Source organism: Oryx dammah, unplaced genomic scaffold (genome assembly GCF_014754425.2).
Source record: "Oryx dammah isolate SB20612 unplaced genomic scaffold, SCBI_Odam_1.1 HiC_scaffold_23, whole genome shotgun sequence".
NCBI classification, from domain to species: Eukaryota; Metazoa; Chordata; class Mammalia; order Artiodactyla; family Bovidae; genus Oryx; species Oryx dammah.
This window is the reverse complement of record NW_024070207.1, coordinates 57994876-58017253: the sequence shown is the minus strand read 5'-3', so window position 1 is coordinate 58017253 and position 22378 is coordinate 57994876. Positions and strand designations below refer to the sequence as shown.

The window sequence follows — 22378 nt, the reverse complement described above, 5'->3', positions numbered from 1 at the left end:
CCTAGACCAAGAATTGAACCAAGCCCGGCCCCTGCAGTGGAAGCATGGTGTCTTAACCACTGGACTGCTTCGGGATTCCCATCTCTTGTCTCAAAAGACTAGGCTGGCTGGTTTTGGCTGTCAAGAAGTTACACAATTTTATGTGACCAAAGTATTATTAAACTCCAGATTGATGATTTCTGGGTTGTGTATCTTGGGCACAAAGTTGCCCTGCCTCAAGTGAGGAGAGTCATGTGACTCGGCAGAATTTCTAAGTTCCCTCACCCAATGCTTCGTGGACCCAGGCTGGCTGATTCTTGCTGTCCTGCTGGCCCCACTACTGTGTGTGTGTGTGGGGGGGGGTGGTCCTATGATCTCAGGCTAGGTAGGCTGGGCCTGCGGCTAGTGCCTCTCAGACACCCAGCCCCTCCTGGGATGCCAGGTCAGTTGGGGAAAAGACGAGAAATCACGTACTGAGAAGAGTGTATTATATTATTTAAATACATAGGTGGCCCGCAGGTGAGCAATCCAGATCCATGGGGAAAGCACAAATAAGAACTGAGAATCCACCTAAAACCATTGCTCTTGAAAGGTCACCTGCATAATAAGAAGGAGGGACAAGGCTGTAAAAGGAACTAGGTCCATCCCAGCATGCGTCTGAGTGAGCAGGAGAACCAGTCCCCATCATCTACAAGCAGGGGCTTCCATCCCTCTGCCACACACCTTGGGGTTCAACAAACCACTGGCTGAGGGAGGCTCCCCCCGACCCACGGCACTGTGGTCATACTGCCGGGCTCCTGGCAGAGCGAATGCTCCTAAAAGGGACGCCTCACCCCTGGCTTCCCACTCAGGACTCCCAGAGGGCCGGCTGAAGACCGGTCTGCTATCTCATGTTGAAGACACCACCCATCCTCATGGAATGCTGGCAGGTCCCTCAGAGAGAGGAGTGGCCCTGTTACATCCCCAGGGTGTCACTGTCAGAGGACAGATGATATAATTTTCGGTACGGGCTGGGAGTGTCTGCTACGTGCCTGGACTCATCCATCCCAGCCTTGTGGCGGCTCTAGGAAGTTGGTAGCATGTCACCCCCTTCTCCAGATGAGCAAATGAGGACACGAAGGCTTGAGCAGCTTGTTTTGAATCTCTAGCTAGCAGGAGGGAGGGTTGGGTAGGGACATTGGCCTCTAAGCCTGACCTCCTTTTGCAGGATGTGAAGTGAAGTGAAAGTCTCTTAGTCATGTCCAACTCTGTGTGACTCAGTCCATGGAATTCTCCGGGCCAGAATACTGGAGTGGGTAGCTCTTCCCTTCTCCCGGGGATCTTCCCAACCCAGGGATCGAACCCAGGTCACCTGCATTGCATGTAGATTTTTTACCAACTGAGCTCTCAGGGAAGCCCTTTTGCAAGCTACGCTCTCCATTTGGCTCCCAAGGAGGTTCCTGGGGCATCGTATTGCAGATCAGCTTGTCTTAAAAGCATCGGAGGTGAGTCCCACTAAATATCCCCGGTCCTTGGACCAGTCTATAAAGGAAGGGGGTGAGAAAGAGAAACACCTGTACTCTTGTGCCTAATCGGGGGGACTTTGAAACAGACTGACAGTACCTTTGAATTCTCATGAGATCAGAGAGCGGTTCTCATGGATATTTACCAGTCATCTGCATTCCTGTGATAGAAGGCTACTGCAACTCCCCAGATCTTCACTAGCCTCCGAGACACACCAAAAGAGACACACACGGTGGGAGGTGGGAGGGAGGTTCAAGAGGGAGGCGGACATATGTATACCTATGGCTGATCCATGTTGATGTACAACAGAAACCATCACAGTATTGTAAAGCAGTTATCCTCCAATTAAAAATAAACTTTAAAAAGTAGATACACAAGAAGGAATCAAAAAGATAAGATGAATTCTAAAAGTCTAGGCAGAATTTAAAACTAAAAAATAACTTTAGACATTAGAAACAAAACCACAGTCTTTGAAATAAAAATCTCAGCTGATGAATCAAACCACAGGTGGAAGATGACAAGGCAGTGACCTTGAGGAGAGATGGCCCAGTCTTCGTGGCCCCTCATCCTGGCTTCTGGGCTTCCGATGACGTCAACCCCTTCCCTTCTTGCCCTGGGTCTGGGGCGGCAGCTGCTTCCTGTATTCGCTGCGTGCCTTCAGCCCTCCAAGCCATCCCTGAGTGACCACCTGTGTTCGAGGTTCTCATGACCTGCGGGAGTCTCAGCAGTCACCATGCTGCCCCCGCACTCGACTGGGGTGAAGGGCCAAGGGCAGCAAGTGCCTGAGGAGCCAGAGTGGCTGCTACCCTGAACTGTCATGGAGGGAACGCCGGGAACCAAGGCTGGGCTGTGCGGTGACTGCAGTGTCCCTGGGAGGAAACTGACAAGAACACCTGCCTTACCTCTCGGCTCAAGTCACAGGATGACAGCCACAGCTCTTCCATGGCAGCCTGCTAATTCCCGTGCCTGCAGGGCTGACAGGGCTGGAAATCAAACACAGCATTCCACCATGTCAGTTGCAGAATGCCCAGGTCGCTTGAATTCCCAGCCTCTCTGCATTTCCTAGGTGAAAGGCAGGGCACTGCGTGGATGTCAGTTCAGTTCAGTTCAGTCGCTCAGTCGTGTCCAACTCTTTGTGACCCCATGAATCGCAGCACGCCAGGCCTCCCTGTCCATCACCAACTCCCGGAGTTCACTCAGACTCACGTCCATCGAGTCCGTGATGCCATCCAGCCATCTCATCCTCTGTCGTCCCCTTCTCCTCCCGCCCCCAATCCCTCCCAGCATCAGAGTCTTTTCCAATGAGTCAACTCTTCGCATGAGGTGGCCAAAGTACTGGAGTTTCAGCTTTAGCATCTGTCCTTCCAAAGAACACCCAGGATTGATCTCCTTTAGAATGGACTGGTTGGATCTCCTTGCAGTCCATGGGACTCTCAAGAGTCTTCTCCAACACCACACTTCAAAAGCATTAATTCTTTGGTGCTCAGCTTTCTTCACAGTCCGACTCTCACATCCATACATGACCACTGGAAAAACCATAGCCTTGACTAGATGGACCTTAGTTGGCAAAGTAATGTCTCTACTTTTGAATATGCTATCTAGGTTGGTCATAACTTTCCTTCCAAGGAGTAAGCATCTTTTAATTTCATGGCTGCAGTCACCATCTGCAGTGATTTTGGAGCCCAAAAAAATAAAGTCTGACACTGTTTCCACTGTTTCCCCATCTACTTCCCATGAAGTGATGGGACCAGATGCCATGATCTTTGTTTTCTGTATGTTGAGCTTTAAGCCAACTTTTTCACTCTCCTCTTTCACTTTCATCAAGAGGCTTTTGAGTTCCTCTTCACTTTCTGCCATAAGGGTGGTGTCATCTGCATATCTGAGGTTATTGATATTTCTGCTGGGAATCTTGATTCCAGCTTGTGCTTCTTCCAGCCCAGCATTTCTCATTAACTCTGCATATAAGTTAAATGAGCAGGGTGACAATATACAGCCTTGACGTACTCCTTTTCCTATTTGGAACCAGTCTGTTGTTCCATGTCCAGTTCGAACTGCTGCTTCCTGACCTGCATACAGGTTTCTCAAGAGGCAGGTCGGGTGGTCTGGTATTCCCATCTCTTTCAGAATTTTCCACAGTTTATTGTGATCCACACAGTCAAAGGTTTTGGCATAGTCAATAAAGCAGAAATAGATGTTTTTCTGGAACTCTCTTCCTTTTTTTCATGATCCAGCGGATGTTGGCAATTTGATCTCTGGTTCCTCTGCCTTTTCTAAAACCAGCTTGAACATCTGGAACTTCACGGTTCACGTACTGCTGAAGCCTGGCTTGGAGAATTTGAGCATTACTTTACTAGCATGTGAAATGAGTGCAACTGTGCAGTAGTTTGAGCATTCTTTGGCATTGCCTTTCTTTGGGACTGGAATGAAAACTGACCTCTTTCAGTCCTGTGGCCACTGCTGAGGTTTCCAAATTTGCTGGCATATTGAGTGTAGCACTTTCACAGCATCATCTTTCAGGATTTGAAATAGCTCAACTGGAATTCCATCACCTCCACTAGCTTTGTTTGTAGTGATGCTTTCAAGGCCCACTTGACCTCACATTCCAGGATGTCTGGCTGTAGGTGAGTTATCACACCATTGTGATTATCTTGGTCGTGAGGATTTTTTGGTACAGTTCTGTGTATTCTTTCCACCTCTTCTTAATATCTTTTGCTTCTGTTAGGTCCATACCATTTCTGTCCTTTATTGAGCCCATCTTTGCATGAAATGTTCCCTTGGTATCTCTAATTTTCTTGAAGAGATCTCTAGTCTTTCCCAGTCTGGGTTTTCCTCTATTTCTTGGCATTGATCACTGAGGAAGGCTTTCTTATCTCTCCTTGCTATTCTTTGGAACTCTGCATTCAAATGCTATATCTTTCCTTTTCTCCTTTGCTTTTCGCTTCTCTTCTTTTCACAGCTATTTGTAAGGGCTCCCCAGACAGCCACTTTGCTTTTTTGCATTTCTTTTCCATGGGGATGATCTTGATCCCTGTCTCCTGTACAATGTCATGAACCTCTGTCCATAGTTCGTCAGGCACTCTATCTATCAGATCTAGTCCCTTAAATCTATTTCTCACTTCCACTGTATAATCATAAGGGATTTGATTTAGGTCATACCTGAATGGTCTAGTGGTTTTCCCTACTTTCTTCAATTTAAGTCTGAATTTGGCGATAAGGAGTTCATGATCTGAGCCACAGTCAGCTCCTGGTCTTGTTTTTGCTGACTGTATAGAGCTTCTCCATCTTTGGTTGCAAAGAATATAATCAATCTGATTTTGGTGTTGACTAGCTGGTGGTGTCCATGTGTAGAGTCTTCTCTTGTGTTGTTGGAAGAGGGTGTTTGCTATGACCAGTGCGTTCTCTTGGCAAAACTCTATTAGCCTTTGCCCTGCTTCATTCCGCATTCCAAGGCCAAATTTGCCTGTTACTCCAGGTGTTTCTTGACTTCCTACTTTTGCATTCCAGTCCCCTATAATGAAAAGGACATCTTTTTTGGGTGTTAGTTCTAAAAGGTCTTGTACATCTTCATAGAACCATTCAACTTAAGCTTCTTCAGTGTTACGGGTTGGGATATAGACTGGGATTACCGTGATATTGAATGGTTTGCCTTGCAAATGAACAGAGATCATTCTGTCATTTTTGAGATTGCATCTAAGTACTGCGTTTCGGACTCTTTTGTTGACCATGATGGCTACTCCATTTCTTCTAAGGGATTCCTGCCCACAGTAGTAGATATAATGGTCATCTGAGTTAAATTCACCCATTCCAGTCCATTTTAGTTGGCTGATTCCTAGAATGTCGACGTTCACTCTTGCCATCTGTTTGACCACTTCCAATTTGCCTTGATTCATGGACCTAACATTCCAGGTTCCTATGCAATATTGCTGTTTACAGCATCGGACCTTGCTTCTATCACCAGTCACATTCACAACTGGGTATTGTTTTTGCTTTGGTTCCATCCCTTCATTCTTTCTGGAGTTATTTCTCCACTGATCTCCAGTAGCATATTGGGCACCTACTGACCTGGGGAGTTCCTCTTTCAGTATCCTATCATTTTGCCTTTTCATACTGTTCATGGGGTTCTCAAGGCAAGAATACTCAAGTGGTTTGCCATTCCCTTCTCCAGTGGACCACATTCTGTCAGACCTCTCCACCATGACCCACCCCATCTTGGGTGGCCCCACACGGCATGGCTTAGTTTCATTGAGTTAGACAAGGCTGTGGTCCGTGTGATTGGAATGACTAGTTTTCTGTGAGTATGGTTTCAGTGTGTCTGCCCTCTGATGCCCTCTCGCAACACCTACTGTCTTTTTTTTTTTTTTTTTGCTGCATTTACAGTTTATTTATTTATTTTTTTAAATTAATTAATTAATTAATTTTTAATTTTTACTTTACAATTCTGTATTGGTTTTGGCATAGATTGACATGAATCCACCACAGGTGTACATGCGTTCAACACCTACTGTCTTACTTGGGTTTCTCTTACCTTGGACGTGGGGTATCTCTTCATGGCTGCTCCAGCAAAGCACAGCCGCTGCTCCTTACCTTGGACGAGGGGTATCTCTTCACCGCTGCCCCTCCTGACCTTGAACGTGGAATAGCTCCTCTTGGCCCTCCTGCACCTGCACAGCCACTGCTCCTTGGACGTGGGGTTGCTCCTCTCAGCCGCCACCCCTGGCCTTGGGCGTGGGGTAGCTCCTCTCGGCCACTCCTGCACTGTCACAGCCTGGCAGTCAGCTCGCCAGAGGTAATTGTCTTCGTGTGGGTGCGGGCTCCCTAGCTGTCCAGGGGGATCCTCGAGTGGGCAGTCCGGGTGTGGTCACCTCAGCGACCTCCCCCAGAATCAGGCTTCAGGCCGGCGCCTGTGCAGCCTTCCATTGCATGGATGAGTGGGGCCTTAAAACCGAGACTTGGGATATTTGTTTGCCCTCAGTGGAAGCTGACAGTCCCGCAGAGCCTCCCTTGCTGACGGAAGTAGCTTGCCCAGCTGTGTCTGGGATGCTGGTGTTCTGTCCTTTGAGGACTGTGTCATTACCTCACCTGGTGCCAATGCCTTGCAAGGGGACACCAATTGTCCTCCAGACCCTCTGCCACCATGTCCTGTTGCCACAAGACCCATAGTGAAGTGAGTGAAGTCAAAGTCGCTCAGTCATGTCTGACTCTTTGTGACCCCATGGACTATATTTTCCATGGAATTATCCAGGCCAGAATACTGGAGTGGGTAGCCTTTCCCTTCTCCCGGGGATCTTCCCAGCCCAGGGATCAAACCCAGGTCTCCCGCATTGCAGGCGTATTACCAGCTGAGCCACAAGGGAAGCCCTTTAGACCCCTAAGTGGGGTCCGATTACTGCATGACCCAGGGGACAGGGATACAGTAAGGGTGGGGGCATCCTTCATCTCTGCACCTCTCCACTACACTCCTCCCTTCTTGCTTGAGTGGCCTGCAAGTTTTCTGTTTGTTCTCAGTAAGCAGGGAACCCTGTAGGGATCATTTCAGGATTACTGGGTGTCAGACACCCCGTTTCTCATCCTGCACATGGCCCAGCAAGGTATTGTGCCACAGTAGGGAGATAGAATGTAACTGTCTTCCTCTCTGGTGGCTGGTAAAGCTGTCCTTGGGGAGGCATGTCTGTAGGTGGGCGTGCCCCGACTGGAGGACTCCGCTCCCAGACCCCAACTCTCCACGGGGCATCACTTTCTCTGTCCTTTTATGTCCAGGAGGACTTGTGCTGCACACCTTTGCCACCAGCCTTTTGTGCACCTTCATGCATATCTGCCACCACGCCCCCACCCCCCACCCCCCCGTCCACCCCTACCTCAACCAACCTCAGCTTCCTCTTCTCTCGGGGCATACCTCTTGCTCTCTGCCAGCTGTCAGCTCTCGGTTGGAAGCACTGTCCTTATTCGGCTTGCTTCTGGGGACCCAGGCCACTGCAAGCCTATCTCTGCTTCGGGGGCCGAGGCTGCAGCCTCACGCCGTCAGATTCACCCCTTTCAGGGCGGCCCCACTCCCTAGGGTGGTGCATGCGATGCTGATTGGCTAAGGCTCAGTGAGTGACCGGACAAAACCCAATGACGTGGCCCGGGCCGCGTGGATTGGCTGGCCCCAGGCAGTGGGGCGCAAGGTATGCGGAGAGCCGCTGGGGCGGGTCGGGTGCAGGCCTTCGCCAGGCAGTGGCCAAATGGTGGGTAGGTACAGGCGGGTCGGAGGTGGGGGGAGGTTCAAGCAGCCAAGGTTGCCGAGGAGAGGGTTGGCCAGAGAGGGAAAAGGCGGGGCCGATTCCCTGCCGAGCCCTGGGCAATCCCAGTGAGGCTGGAAAGTGGCTGGAGCGTGCATGCGTGCGTATGGTTTGGAGGGCACTGCTGGGGAGTACAAACGTGCCACAAGCTAGGGTAGCCCTCAGTGGGGACATTTATATGGCATTTCTAAAATCCTGGCCACAGCCCTATGGGAGAAGCTGTCCCCACCCTCAGCACTGCCATCCCCTTTGACAAATGAAACTGAGGTCAAAACGGGTGACTTTAGTTCACCTTTACATACACGAGTATGCAACCTGCGGATTAGAATCATGTGGCAGGGTCACCCGAGTCTGTGGCTCCAGATCAAGGGACAGACACTTAAGCACCTAGACCAGTTGAGAGCGTTCCTGTCCCCTATAACCTCGGCTACTCTGAACCCTGGAGGTGTAGCTGGGCCACTCCCATCCCTACATGCTTCTTTCTCCTCCCAGCCCCTATTCCTAAGGTCAGCTCTTCTGTTCTTGCCCAACACCTGTGGGGGCCTGAACTCCGGCTTTTGGAATGGAGTTATCATGGATTGTATTTGGAACTCCATTTAGGCTTCAACAGTGCATTGCTGCACAGTATTTGTTGTGGACATCACCAAATCAGGCATTATACATCTAAATACAAGCTGGTGTGGTGCACAGTGCATGGTCACACATCCTGGCTTATCTGTGTTCACAACAGCTTTACCTTAGAGTGCTTTAAAGATGTCGTGGTGTCATTATGGTCACTGTTTCATTCACCCCTCGTGAATCTGCTTTAACTACACCCACACACATACACATTCAAGAGAGTAAACAATTATCACGTGACCCAGCAACTCCTAGCTTTATATACACCCAATGTAAGTAAAACTATAATCCACGAACTTGAAAAGGAATGTTTGTAGCATTATTCACAATAGACAAAAAGTAAAAATCCAGATTTCTACAAACCAATGGACAAAACAGAGGATGGACTATTATGTGGCCATAAAAAAGAATGAAATTTTGTAACATGCTCTAGTGTAGATGAACCTGAAATACATTATGCTAAGAAGCCAGGAGACAAAAAGGTCACATACTGTATGATGCCATTCATACAAACTGTCCAGAATATGTTAAATCCCTAGAAACAGTAAACACATGAGTGGTTACCAGGGGCTGGGACAGTGAATGGGGACGGACTACTCAGGGGTACAGTTCTCTCCGGAGTGATACAAATGTCCTAAAATGAACCACAGTGATGGTTACAGAACTCTTTGAGTATGCTAAGTACCACTAAATTGTATTCTTTCAACGGGTGAACTGCATGGTGAACTGCATGGAATGTGAGATGTCCAGTTAAGTGAGGTAAAATTTTGATTTGCATTCTATCAATTTTCTATATGACCCTGTAATCAACTTATTTTTATAGAAAAATGTCAACTATTTAATGTTTACTTGGCTACACCAGGACTCACTTGCAGCATTGCAGCATGTGAGCTCTAGTTCCCCAACCAGGGATTTAATCCAGGCCCTCTGCATTGGGAATGCAGAGTCTCAGCCACTGGACCATCAGGGAAGTCCCTGGTATTTTTAAATAATTTTGAATTTTGATACATTTGATATATTTTCTATCAATTATATCAACTATTTTTAAAGTTTTTGAAGTTTTATGAAATAAGCATACTATCATGCTAATTTTACAGGCCACGGAACCAGCTTAGTGAGTTAAAAAGCCAGGAACAGAAAGACTAGGCCCTGCAGATGACTCAGTGGCAGACTGGTTCTTCCATCTCTACCACACATTCTAGAACAAAAACCCCTTGATGACCAGTTAGTGAGAATGATAGAAATAAGGACCACGACATACCAGATAGATCCAGCCAACTTTAGTTTTGAAGCTCCGGTCTATCTTTCATTCATCTGGCAGGTATTCTCTTGTATTCCAACCACATGGTTTAAATGCTCTGACCTAAAATAAGGAGTTGGCTCAGGGCTGGCTTTTCAGGCTGCATACTGTCCTTTAGTGGTCTACCCTTTCCAGGGCTTGTTGGGGACATGGATCTCTCTCCTGGTTTAAAGAACAGCTTCTTCCTTATTTAGGATTTTATCAAGGAGAAACAAAATCACACATACAAGGCACAAACAGAGCAGAACAGCTAGCCAGTTCTTCATTGCTTTATTAACGTCAACTTTAATATTGTCAGTAGATGAGTACAATTGAGCTAACAGTTTGGCTTTGTCATTGGGTAAATAAGACATTCCTGAGATCTGACCAGAGAGCACAGTGTGGAGGTCAGACCTAGTCGTGTCCTCTCTTCACAGAATAGTCACTTCAAAAAGCTCTTAGGACTTCCTAAGAGCTTTCACTGCTGCTCCACAGCCTCTGCACGGGAGAGGAGGGATGAAGGCAAACACCAGAGGAAATTCCCCATCAACTGCAGTCACACAGTACCTGGAAGGCTGCAGGTAGGATAGTAGCACCTGACCTCATGCACGGGCCATCAGTGGGCAGCATGGTGGTATAATGCTGCCCAACTTGGGCGACTGCAGTCTACAATTCAATTCACATTTTTTTTTTTTACTTATGAGGAAAATGCACACATTTAAGAAACTGTTACCGTATGTTGGTCTCTACCCCAGTTATCTCTAGTCTCATCAGAAAACTTGCTATCAGGTGGTTGTTTTGTTAGCTATTCTGTCACTTCAAACTTTATCTTATAATCCACTTTAATGATTCAAAGGTAATAGTTATACATGTATACATAGTTATGGCTTAACAAGAAAGCAAAAAAAAAAAAAACAAGAAAGCAGTTAACTTGCATTGTTTTTAAGAAGAAAACACAATAACATAGATTTAAGTGATCATTTGGCAACAAGCATAAACGTAAGGTAAGGTAAATAGGCCAATCTGTTGGTCAAAGTCAACAGCTAATCTATTTCATTAAAATTCGTTCCACAGCCAATATGATGTGTTTGGAACTGATTCCAAACATATCCAGCAGGTCACTGGGCTTCCCGCTCCGAGGGATCCCTGACACTGCCAGCTGATGGACCATGATGTCAGGCTCCAAGGAGACGGCTGCACAGACGGCCTCCCCAATACCACCTGGAGAAGCAAGGGATATTAGGGTCTATTCTGGAAGCAGTTAGTCAGCCTCAAAACCCCATCATGTAGAGACCTTTGAATGTGTGGTTCCCAGGGAGAAGTGTTTCTCACTAGGCACTAATTTATAAACAACCGTTCCCTAGGCCAGAAGAGTTCTCATTCAAAAGAGCAAGTCTTAAAATTGCTCCCAGCCCCACTTATGGCAGGGGTTATCTCCACTGGGGCTCCATGGATGCAAGGATCTCTGGAGCTCAGATTCTCAAACCTGTCAGGAGCCCAAGAATTAGCTGCTGACTTCAGAAAGGCCAGCGTTTAAGGCTGGCCTGCGAGTGGTACCCAGGCAGTAGGCTGGTACGAGTCCTTGACATCAATGAGACACTTTACCTACTGCCAAGAGTGGCCTCTGTGCCTCAGCTGCTGGCACCACAGGGTGGTTTATGGGGCTCACCTGCTTTCCTCTGGGAGCTGGGAAGTTTGACATGTGCCTGGCAGCCATCAGCCCTCAATAATACTCATGGCAATGAGTCTGGAGTGGGTTCCCTAGGTCTCCAGGGGGGGCATCTGTTGCTGCTGGTTAAGGGAGCATGCTGAGGGCCCCCCAAAGGAGGGAGGGGGTGGGAGGGAGGCAGGGAGGGAACCAAAGGTGTGGGGGTCTTCACCCTTGATCCTTGTCTTCTGCCCTTGGGGGTCCTGGTGTATGCCCTTTCCTTGGAGAGTGCTTCCCTGCAGGCCACGGGCTTGCTCTGGAGCCCCTGACACACGAACACATGAAGCTCCCCACTCACTCCTCTGCCCTACCTGACCTTCCCAGGCCGAACACTGCCCAGCCCTCTCCCTGGTCACACTTCCTGCATTTGCTGTGTTCTCTGCTTGCAAGGTACTGTCTGCATTTTTGCAGGGGGCAAACTATGAATCAGTCAGTACACAAGATCAACTGTGAAGCTTCTTACAATCCCTCCCACCACAATGCCAAGTCAGACATTCCTCTGTACCGCCACTGAGCCACCCAAGGACCAGGCAGGGCACACTGTCCTGAGTACACACCAACAAGGATGGACATGGGACCTCCCTTAGCCAGTATAGATGGGCAAGAGACCCTAGACCCACAGCCTTGCAAAGAGCAAGTAATACAGGGTGAGTGGTCGGCTGGAGGGACTGCCCATGGTCATGGCATACTTCTGGTCAAGGAAAACAAAACATGTTCCACCAAAGCAGACTTTCAAAATGGTCCCCCCCTAAGGCTTGCACACACCTTCTGGGTAGTGATCCTCCACTGTGATAATTTGGCCACCTGTGGCTTTTGCATTTGAGATGATGGTGGCAGCATCCAGAGGTTTAACAGTAAACAGGTCAATGACACGGATAGAAATATCTAGAAAACAGCAATAACCAGCTTAGTGTATCAAGCAGACTTAGACTAAAAAGATGCATTGGGGCAGACAGGCAGCCCAACCTCTTGCAGCCCGAACTTCAGTGTTCAGCAACCCCCAACTGACCTTGCTTGGAAAGATCATCAGCAGCAGCTAAGGCTTCATGCAAAGTAATTCCAGCTCCAACAACCATAATCTTGTCATTCACACTTTGACGGATGACCTGGTGTTGCACCCACAAAACAAAAATGCTGCGCTTACTACACAGACTGAGTCTCAAAGTGGAGGACAGTCTGCTCTCTCGAGCCTACCAATTTCAGTGCTTCATAGTTCACTATACAAAAGGCTGAGTCAGCACACTGACCAATAAGGATTGCTCTCTTTAATAAGCCCGACTTCATGTTTATTTAACAAATTTGTCTACCTTTCCTCATGATTTACAATGCCAAATCACTAAGTTCTTTTACAGTATGTATGCAAAATGACCCTTTACCAAAGCAGGTGGATTTCCAACTGGAATGTGAAAGGCAGAAGACCAGAAGCAAATTCAACAGCCCATCTGCTCTAGTATGGACTCACCCCCACCAAGGGATCTGAAAAGGCACCACCTCTGGACTGCTTAGACCCCTTTCTGGAGGTATCTATGCAGATTGGACTCTGATGATGAACGTGCTAATGAGGGCTATTTGAGAGCATCTTGGGGTGATCTGTGCCAAGAACCCTGCATGCCCAAGTGCCCTGTGACACCCATGCATTAGTGGGCCCATTCTGTGACTCAGGAAAGCAAACCTGAGAACAGGAGGAACTCACCCAGGGCAGGGTTGAGACCAACAGCCAGACCCGTATGAATTCAAAGCCCATGTTCCCAACCATTTGCTAGTCTGTAAGCAGATAGGGTTCTCTGCTCTGTTTTTCATTGGTTTGTTTCTTTCAAAGTCACCCAACCAAAGGCATCTGGAATTAGTCTGCATTGCATTCCTCTCTATAGGTTTCCCTGGAGCATAAGCACCACTGCTGACTAGATATTTAGGGCTTCAAACCACTTGCCCCATCCTTTAAGAATGATCTAGCCTTTGTATATGTAAATATATGTATATGTAAATATACACACACACCCCTATATGCCCCTTTGTAAACCCAGCCTTGAATTATTCATGCCATGCATATCATCACACATAATTTAACTCACATCAGGAAATTTACTTCATTTTGTCAGGATAGGACAAACATCATGGGGAAAAAAAGACAAGAGAGATGTGAAAACTCTGAAAACCACATGACTGTCACTGAGACACCCTCCCTGCCACCCCTAGAGGCAAACAGATGGCCTTGAGTGGGAGTCCATGGAACAACAGCACCTGTACTTCACACTGAAGTGAATAGTTCAGCTTTTCCATTCAGTGGAATGAAACTATGGGGGGCTAGGAACTGTTCTGAATATACCTGCTCTCCTGTGGCACTAAAGCTATTCAGGGCTCATTTATTCATTCTGAGCACTACCACTGTGAATTCTGGTGCAACCTAGTCCTTTATCAATCAAGTTGGAAGTCATGTATTGCTCCTTTAATAGTGACTATCATTCTTTTACATACTTAAGAAGAGTATTCTAAAAGGCTTATAAGATAAAAGGCAGGACATAAAACAGTCCTACGCAGCATGATCTCAACTAAGATATACACCTAGAAAAAGTCAGGAAGAAAACATGCCCAAACGTCTGTAAGGCCTGCCCTCTAGGTGGTGGACAATCACGTATTTTCTCCACAGATGCTACTGGCTTTCTGCATGCACAACTCCGAAAGGCAGGCCCACAGACAGCAGGTTGTTGACTGGGCTTGCTACTCACCCTTCTTTGTCCCTCATCTTCAAAATATAGCTGCTAACTATCTGTCCTTCCAAGGCTTTCTCAAGGAGACAGGAGATAGGAAGCACCCAGCAGGGCTGAAGGTGTGGCCACATCCCACAAAACCAAGCTCAGGGCCACACGATGGCCAGAGGCAAGATGGTTCACGTTTGTTATATTCCTGGCCTCCGATGGGCAAAACAAGAACCTAACAGATCTACTGCTCATTTGAAATGGGTTCTATTATTTTTTTAGCTTGATGCTGTCTGTGGTAACGTACAGCCAAGCAACTCAAGAGTCTTCAAGTTACTTATCTTTAAGGGTTCAACAGAGACTCCTTTCAGAAAGGAGAAAAGTTAAGTTCAGGCTGACATTGGCAAAATATTACTTTCTGAAGAAAAGCAGGGAAATATCATGATTTTTTAAAAAACTAGAAAGGAAGAATGAAGCCTCAACTGTTGGGGCCCCTAACTCTGGCTGTAAAGAACAGTGCTCCCAACACAAACTAATACTGGAAGATACAGGAGAACTTAAGGCCTTACCTTGGCCTGTCCAATCTCAAAGCTTTCTTGTGGGGTATAAATAATTGCAGTTTCTGGCCGACTGGTTCGAATGTAGCACATCCCCTAGGGTGTAAATGAATACCAGAGCCACAGTTTAGAAAATAAAACTAAATTTCCAACTAATAAACCTTAAAAGGAAGCTGGGAAGGACTGAACAATTCTTAGTATGAAAAACACAATGTGCATTTTGGAGCGAGGGATAACCGTCTCTAACCACTTGGCAACAGGTCAGGTGTTACTGATCAGGAGGCAAAAGCCTGTGAGGGAAGCAGCTGGATGCCCAGTGACAAGCTCTCCATGCTATCATGCTCACCTCTTTGGGAAAGCTTCCTCAGATACACACCGATCTGTCTCAACCGAACGTAAACTCGGGGCATGAGCACTTACCTTGAATAGAAACCCTAAAACATAATGGTAAGCAATTTTTGTCACAACAGCATGTAATACTTCATTCTTAGAAATACCTTAGATACGAGAACATAAAATTACTCGTCTTCCAATGAGAAGATGTCAATTCTTTTCATCGTCATCACCTTGAACATATAAATAGGACTATAAACAAATACTCAAATATCTATAGAGTATTTGTTAATTTGTGTGCATGCATGCTAAGTAATGTTGAACTCTGTGACCCCATGGACTGTGTAGCCCGCCAGGCTCCTCTGTCTACGGGGCTTCCCAGGTGGCACTAGTGGTAAAGAACCCACCTCCCAGTGCAAGAGACCTAAGAGACCCAGGTTCAATTCCTGGATTGGGAAGATCTCCTGACAGGGGGAAATGGCGAATTCTCTGTGCCACCTGAGAACCAGATTGTTGATTTACATACATATTCAAATCATACATGATAAACTAATACATTAATTTAGAAACACTGCTTCCCTTTGTTCATTTACACACTATGAACCACTTCTGTTCAGTACATTTTTAGGAGGTAAAAGTTACTTAAGTGGAGCACACACTGAACTCTGACAAGTTATACACCATATATCTGTCTCCTCAGTCTGGAGAGCATTTGTACTTGCCCAGAAAGTTCCCTCATGCCTCTCTCCTACCCAAGAAGCAACCTCTATTCTGATGTTTCTTTTGAACTTTCCACAAATAAGATATTGCCGCACACATGAGCTTGCGCTGTATGTGCAGACATAAAATAATGTCCAGGATACACCAAGTAGGAAAGTACAGAACCATGTGTGAGTCCACTTAGGTTAAAAAATAAAGAAAAAAAGTCAAAGAAACTCATGTGTCACACACATTGGAAATGCCAGGAATGGAACCTGCATGTTGCATGACCCATCTCAACTGTGCACAGGGTTGTGTGCAGGGCTGGGGGGTGGTAGTGGTGAGGTGAGTCCAGTGACTGCTAGCTGGAGAGTTTGGAAAGGTAAAGATTCTGTTCCCTAAACTTTCCTACAGCTACAGGGTTCTGTGTCTCCTGCACTGCAGGCAGATTCTTTACCCACTGAGCCATCAGGGAAGCCCCTGCAGCTGGGTTCTGGACAGGAGCCAGGTTGTGTCCAACTGATGCCCCTGGGTGAGACTTCAGGAAGGGCAGGCAGGGCAGAAGTCAGACTCTTACCTTTCTAAGCAGTTTTTGAGGAGGGTGGGCCAGGGCTGGGGATTCTAGGGTTCATCTGCAGTTGCAGCTGACAACTCTCCAGCTTTCTGGCTATCACAAGGTGGCAGTCACACAGGCTGTGTCTAACACCCACACCTGGTGGCTTGTCACTGGAGCCCACTCTCATGGCTCTGCCAAGGATTCCCGGTCCCAGAGCCCCCCAGTTTCCCCCTCTTCTTAAGTTCCACCCCATACAGTTCGCTGGGAGTTTGACCTTGTTCTGCAGTCAAATGTATTCATGTTCTACGTGCTTCCATCACCCTTTTTGGGGTAATGGTGCTATCTTTAAAGGGAATCCTACAGGACTTCCCTGGTGGTCCAGTGGTTAAGAATTCGCCTGCCAGTGCAGGGGACACAGGTTAGATCCCTGGACCAGGAGGATCCCACATGCTGCAGAGAGACTAAGCCCATGTGCCGCAACTACTGAAGCTCGTGTGCACCCTAGAGCCCATGCTCTGCATCAAGAGAAGCCATCACAATGAAAAGCCTGTGCACCACAACTAGAAAGTAGTCCCCACTTGCCACAACTAGAGTAAGCCTGTGCAGCAACAAAGACCCAGTGCAGCCAAAAAAACCCTACAATCAAATTACGTGTGTGTGTGTGTATCGCTCAGTCGGGTCTGATTCTTTGCAACCCCATGGACTGTAGCCCACCAGGCTCCTCCGTCCATGGGATTCTCCAGGCAAGAATACTGGGGTGGGTTTCCATTTCTTTCTCCAAGGGATCTTCCCGACCTAGGGATCGAACCCAGGTCTCCTGCATTGCAGGCAGACACTTTAACCTCTAAGCCACCAAATTACCTGTAACAAATATCTATTACCTTTGTGATAAGAAAAGTAGAATCAAACCATCAGTACCAAACTAGCAGCAAAGCCCAGACACATTTTTTGTCTGTACCAGTGTTTTCTAAGAAATACCTTGGTATTGGCCGCCAGGAAAACAGCGTGCTCTGTCGAGATGGCATCACTTGGATAGAAAATCGTGCAGTCTGGAATGGCTCGGAACATGGCTAGGTCCTCCAGGGCCATCTGGGAGGGGCCGTCTTTACCTGAGAAAGCAAGACCATAGCCCAACAAAGAGACCCCAGTAGGAGACTGCCCTCCACTGGATGAGCGACTCTGCTGCCTGCCATGGGGGCCACCATCCCAGCAGTCACTACGGACACTGCAAGCAACACAGCAGAAGCCACTTCTTGGCCTCAAGCCTCGCCAGCATCTGGCACTCAGTGTGACTGGTACTGCTGCCCTAGGTGACCCATGCTCTCTTCCAAGTACCAGGTCTCTGGCCCTGTCCTCTTCTCCGAGGAGGGTCCCTCCAGACTCTGTTGTTTCTTCTCTGCTCTTTTACCTTTTCCATCAAGAGATGAAAGTTTTCAGACTCAAGTGGTCTCTCATTTCTCATGGCCTTCAGAGTAGCTGAGCATTATAGAACATACCTTCGGGGTGCCCTGGGGGTACTGTTGGAACTCAGGGACTTCATGTAACCCAATGTACACCAGGGTGTCCAAGCTCTTCCAGCTAGGAAGGAGACTGTCACCATGGACACTGCCTGGCCTGGGACCATTGTCTCTCCAAAGAACTCCAGTTCTTCTGGGTTGGACTTAGAACCACTTTTCCACTTGGCTGACTTTAAAACTGACTTTATACCCAGCCCCAGGAGAGGCCCCTGTGCAGGTCCTCCTCTCTTCCCTTGAATCTGGCCCACCCATAGTCTCCTTTGCCAGTCGAGCTCTCCCTGGAAGTCCCTGGGACAACACCCAGACGTGCAGTTCCAGCCCTCCCCTCCAGCCTTCTGGCAGCAAGGGTCAGCTGTCAGTCACATCTACCTTGATGACCTGCCCCGCCACAGGCATGTCAGGTGCCCCATCTTTCTAGAGTCCCCATTGCTACCCTCCACAAACACAACTCCTAGATGTTCCCTAGGCAAGAAACCATTGGGCACTGGCGTTTTGCTTCTCATGCAGTTTGGGACTCCTCCTCCTGTCAGTGATGTTGACGTCTTTGCTCAGGCTCTTAGAGGCTCATTCCATTTTCTATCCAGTGCTAATGCACACCTCCATCCTCCTGGCTTCCCTGTTTCCCATCCACAGTTAATGCCCCGATGTTGGGCGCCTTGAGGCTTCCCATTCTACCTGACCAGGCTGCTTATCCCAGGAGAGCCCTGGCAGGCTGTTTGTCCCAACTCAGACTAAGGCGACCAAACAGCAGGAAAGAATTCTGTGATGCCAGAGTGGCCCAATCACTACCTAGTATGTGGCTTGTCACAGAAGAGGCACTCAGGATAAGTATTTCTCAATGACTGAAACAATGGGCACTTTACAGTAATACCAGGAGATCAGCTAAAAAGTTACCCAGTTTCTGGAACTTCTGAAACACAATATGGCCCTTTAAAAAAAACAGGTTACAAATTATCAAACTAATATCACAGAACTCTATGTTGGGCAGTTCAACTGCTCACATGCTGATCTTTCTCTGTAAAGGAGGAGGGCAATTAAGATGATGGCATTGAGAACTCATACCTATGGACACCCCACAGTGGGACCCAATAAGATTGACGTTGGTTTGCAAGATGGCTCCCATCCGGATCTGATCAAAGGCTCGGGTCAAAAAGGCAGCAAAGGTGCAAGCAAAAGCCACCGTGCGACCACGGGTGACACATCCCAGCGCCACACTCACCTGCATCACAAAGAAGGTGAATCAGAACACTCTTGGAGCCCACTTCCCCTCCTGTTTCCCAGTGTAGAGTGTATGCTTCTCAGGATCACCTATCCTTTGCACTCCCTCACCTCGCCACACCCCTCCTCCAGCCACCTACCTGGGAAAACCCCAAACCTGGCAAATTCACCACGTCCCCTGAACACTACCAGAAACGAGAGGAACTGAAGTCGTGGCCCCATTTCTTCAAATCCAAGCTGGGGAACCTCGGGACACTCAGGGCTGCCCTGCAGTCCTTGTGGGTCTCCTTCCCACTCTCCTCGTCCCCTGCCTCTCCCCCCTCTCCCCACCCTGCTGAATCTCATCCTTCTCCTGCTTTCTCAAGGGGCTCTGTGACCATGCAGTTGTCCCCTCCCTTCCCACGTCACCTCAGTTTCTCCCTCAATTTCCCCTTGCACTCCTGCTCCAGATTCTGCCCTTCGTCCATGTTCTCCTTCCCAGGAAAACCTTGCACACTTTCTCATTTCCCACTTTCTGCACGTTCTCCTTCATCTAGGCCGCCATCCCCATGAGGGACCTGGAAGCTGCCAAATGCAAGAGGTTGCCTGAGTTCCTCTGCATCACATCTGACCTCTGAGGAGCATCCAGCACTAGGGACTGCCTGCCTCACTGGATGTTGCTGCTCCCTCCCCGGCTGGATCTGCCAGAAGGTGCACCTGGACTAAGTCCTGGGGCTGAGTGCCACACTCCTCCACATCTGCCCCCTTCACAGGGAACCAGCATGGGGTCCCATGGTGTCATTCTGATCTGCATGATGCTAAGGTCTCTTCTGTCTCTATTGCTCACCTCTCCTGCAAAGCCAGGCTCACACACCCTGGTGGCCTTCAAACTAGAAGATGAGTATCTCAGAGGTAAACAAAGACCTTTCAAAGGGTGCATGGCTGTGGCTGGTCTCAACATCAAGATCCTTGACTCCCATATCTGCCTGCTAGGGAAAGGGCCCAGGGCCTCCTTCCCACTGTCTCCCTGATAATCACCTCCCAGCAACTAACTGCCAAAAGGTATACTCTCACCCACCTCGGGTTGCTCCTTCAGTGGGGCAACATCCTGGAATGTAAGAGCTCCAGAAACAGAAAGAATAATTTGAAATAATCACAGCAGCCTTGAAAAACTACAAAGCTCAAAAGACTGGATAACAAATCCTTCCGTAAGTCAGGGGTTTTCCAATTCTTCTAACAAAACTGAAAGAGAACCTAACTGAAGTATCAATCCTTTACAAGTAATTTTCCACAAACAATTGGACATGAAAGATCACTATGTGATTTTTGGCTTATAGCTGGAACGGAATTAAAATGAACTGAATGACGTTGCTGCAACAAAATTTTTACTCTTTCCAGCACCATATTTAGTTGAATAAGGTTTTCTGGCACTTACATCATTTAAATACAAATAGATTCTGTTCTGAATCTTATCTTATTCTAGCTCTAATAAGTGTACTTAACTACTGCTACACAAGCTAAACAGTATAGCCATATCTCAATCCAAAAGAAAAAAATTGTAATGCTCTAAGGCCTGTGGATGTAGAAAACAAATTTTAAAAACCATCAATGTATATGCATAGTTTATTGCAGAATTATCAGTAAAAGGCTTTCATGAATAAGAAGTAAAATGGAAGTAAGAATTCAAGTAGAAAAACATTTAATTTCTGACAAAGAGAGCCTTCGTGTAACTGGATGATTTAAGTATTCGAGTGTCACAAACTACAATATATGGGAAGTTACATCCTCGGCATCAGTTAAATCTAGAGACCAAGGATATATTTAAATGTAAACTTAAAAAATTTAATGAAAAAATGTAGATGTTAACTTAAAGCTTTTAGATCTACTTAGAAAAAGACATTCAGCGGTTTGGAAAGCAAACACATCTGGAGATAAATAATCTATCCTCTGATCTACCTGGAACCCCTACCCCCAGTCTAAGAGGTAGTCTAACCCCTCAGGGCTCAGCGAGGGCTCCTATGTCCCCATAACCCATTCCTGCTCCAGTCTTGTCTGTCTCCCAGGTGCTCTGGCCTATGCCCTATTGCCAGCCTTGGTTCCACCCGGTCATCTACCCTGCATGAGTCTGCATCTCCCCAACCCCACAGCTACTGTCCTGGTCCAAGCTGTCATCTCCTGCCACTACCCCACTTCCTTCAACAAGCTCTTCTCCATACCAGAGTCTCAGGCCCTTCCTTCTGCTCCCTGAACAGCTCCAATCTGGGCATGCAGCAGAGCTAGCTGGGCGCTCTGCTGGGAATGCTATCCCTGGATCTGCGTGTGACGGACTCCTTGTCACTTAAGTCTCAGTTTAAATGTCACCTCTTCTGAGAGCTTGCTCCTGATTGGCCCTAGTCATGCTCTCCCCGTAGCCACCAGTTTTATCTGGCAGCACAAGACACTATTCACTTGGTGGCTGCTTCTTTACTATTTTTTTTTTTTCAGTTGCTGGTTGAAAGAATAGATGCATAGGGAAGCAAACTTTTTGAGGCTCAATTCAGAAAAATATGAGTTGTACTTTTTTTTTCCATTCAAAATGGAAATAGGTTAATGAGACCCACTGAAAAATGCTCATATCCTTACAATTGCAGTGACCTGCTTTACTGAACAGAGGGGCTTAGATTCCAACACTGATAGGGCCAGGGAAGCACCATGAACAAAGGAGCAGGCCAGCAGGAAGCAGGGACATGGCAAGATGGCTGTGGATGCCCATCTAAACAGGGCCCCTGCTTGACTCCAGCCAACTGGTGGCAGGAAGGAGGGAACGTTGTTCCAGTGTTGCCAGATCTTCCCTTTAAGAAAAATCCAGAAATCTGGATTCCATATAAAAATTTCCTGACTTTAAAAAGCTGGCAACTAATTTAAAATATCTGTAAATACTATTTCTTCCAAACAAAATATCTCTGGTACGTGAGGCCTGCTGGCCCATAGATTTCTGGCCAGTGCTGTTTCTGGCCTCTGTGATGTGAGGGTAAATGTGTGCTATCCTCTGCACTGGTGCAGAACTTTAGAAGTCAAGGCATTTACTTGCATGAACACTGAAATATCTAGGATATATTGGGCCCCATACTACAAGGTGGAGAGACAAACTACAATCCCTTGAGGTTCTGCACCTACTGGCCACAGCCAGGCAATCCTACAACATCCCAGGGGCCACCTAGAGCTACTAGGGAGCTAGGCATTCTTCAGACTAGGAGCCCTGAGGTCAGATGGCTGCAGCCCGCAGACTCTCTGGAGAAAGTGTGGGGCCATCTAACCATGCCTGTCCCAGCAATCCTGGAAGCCACCCCTCACACTCTTCCTGACTGCTCTCTACTTTTTTCCCCTGAGACTTTTTCCCTCCACTTCCTTTGCCTTTGTAAGTGGAAAGAAAAACTAAGGGGGGCAGGCCTCCTCGAGTGGGTCACCATTTGTCAACG

General features: G+C 47.5%; 1 protein-coding gene and 2 long non-coding RNA genes across 4 annotated transcripts in view; 1 reads left to right on the top strand and 2 right to left on the bottom strand.

The window, feature by feature from the left end:
• Nucleotides 1-450: 450 nt before the first annotated feature.
• LOC120881887 lies at nucleotides 451-7543 on the bottom strand. Its single transcript, XR_005725353.1, has 2 exons — nucleotides 7376-7543; nucleotides 451-1500 (listed from the first exon to the last, which is right to left on the bottom strand). It is a non-coding gene; the product is annotated as an uncharacterized LOC120881887 (long non-coding RNA).
• A 91-nt stretch (nucleotides 7544-7634) lies between these two features.
• Nucleotides 7635-20387, top strand: LOC120881881. 2 transcript variants are annotated; one of them, XR_005725345.1, is made up of 4 exons: nucleotides 7635-7706; nucleotides 10095-10238; nucleotides 18747-18958; nucleotides 19478-20387. It is a non-coding gene; the product is annotated as an uncharacterized LOC120881881 (long non-coding RNA). The 2 variants fall into 2 exon arrangements; XR_005725344.1 differs by having other exon boundaries at nucleotides 7644-7710.
• TKTL1 (transketolase like 1) overlaps nucleotides 10577-22378 on the bottom strand; it is a 28162-nt gene continuing 16360 nt past the window's right edge. The window contains exons 8-13 of the mRNA XM_040265492.1: nucleotides 18786-18942; nucleotides 17185-17315; nucleotides 14631-14714; nucleotides 12375-12471; nucleotides 12131-12250; nucleotides 10577-10878 (exon numbers count right to left, since the gene is read on the bottom strand). Of these exons, the coding sequence (XP_040121426.1) occupies nucleotides 10706-10878; nucleotides 12131-12250; nucleotides 12375-12471; nucleotides 14631-14714; nucleotides 17185-17315; nucleotides 18786-18942 (762 nt within the window). The 3' untranslated portion in view covers nucleotides 10577-10705. The remainder of the gene's footprint in view (nucleotides 10879-12130; nucleotides 12251-12374; nucleotides 12472-14630; nucleotides 14715-17184; nucleotides 17316-18785; nucleotides 18943-22378) is intronic.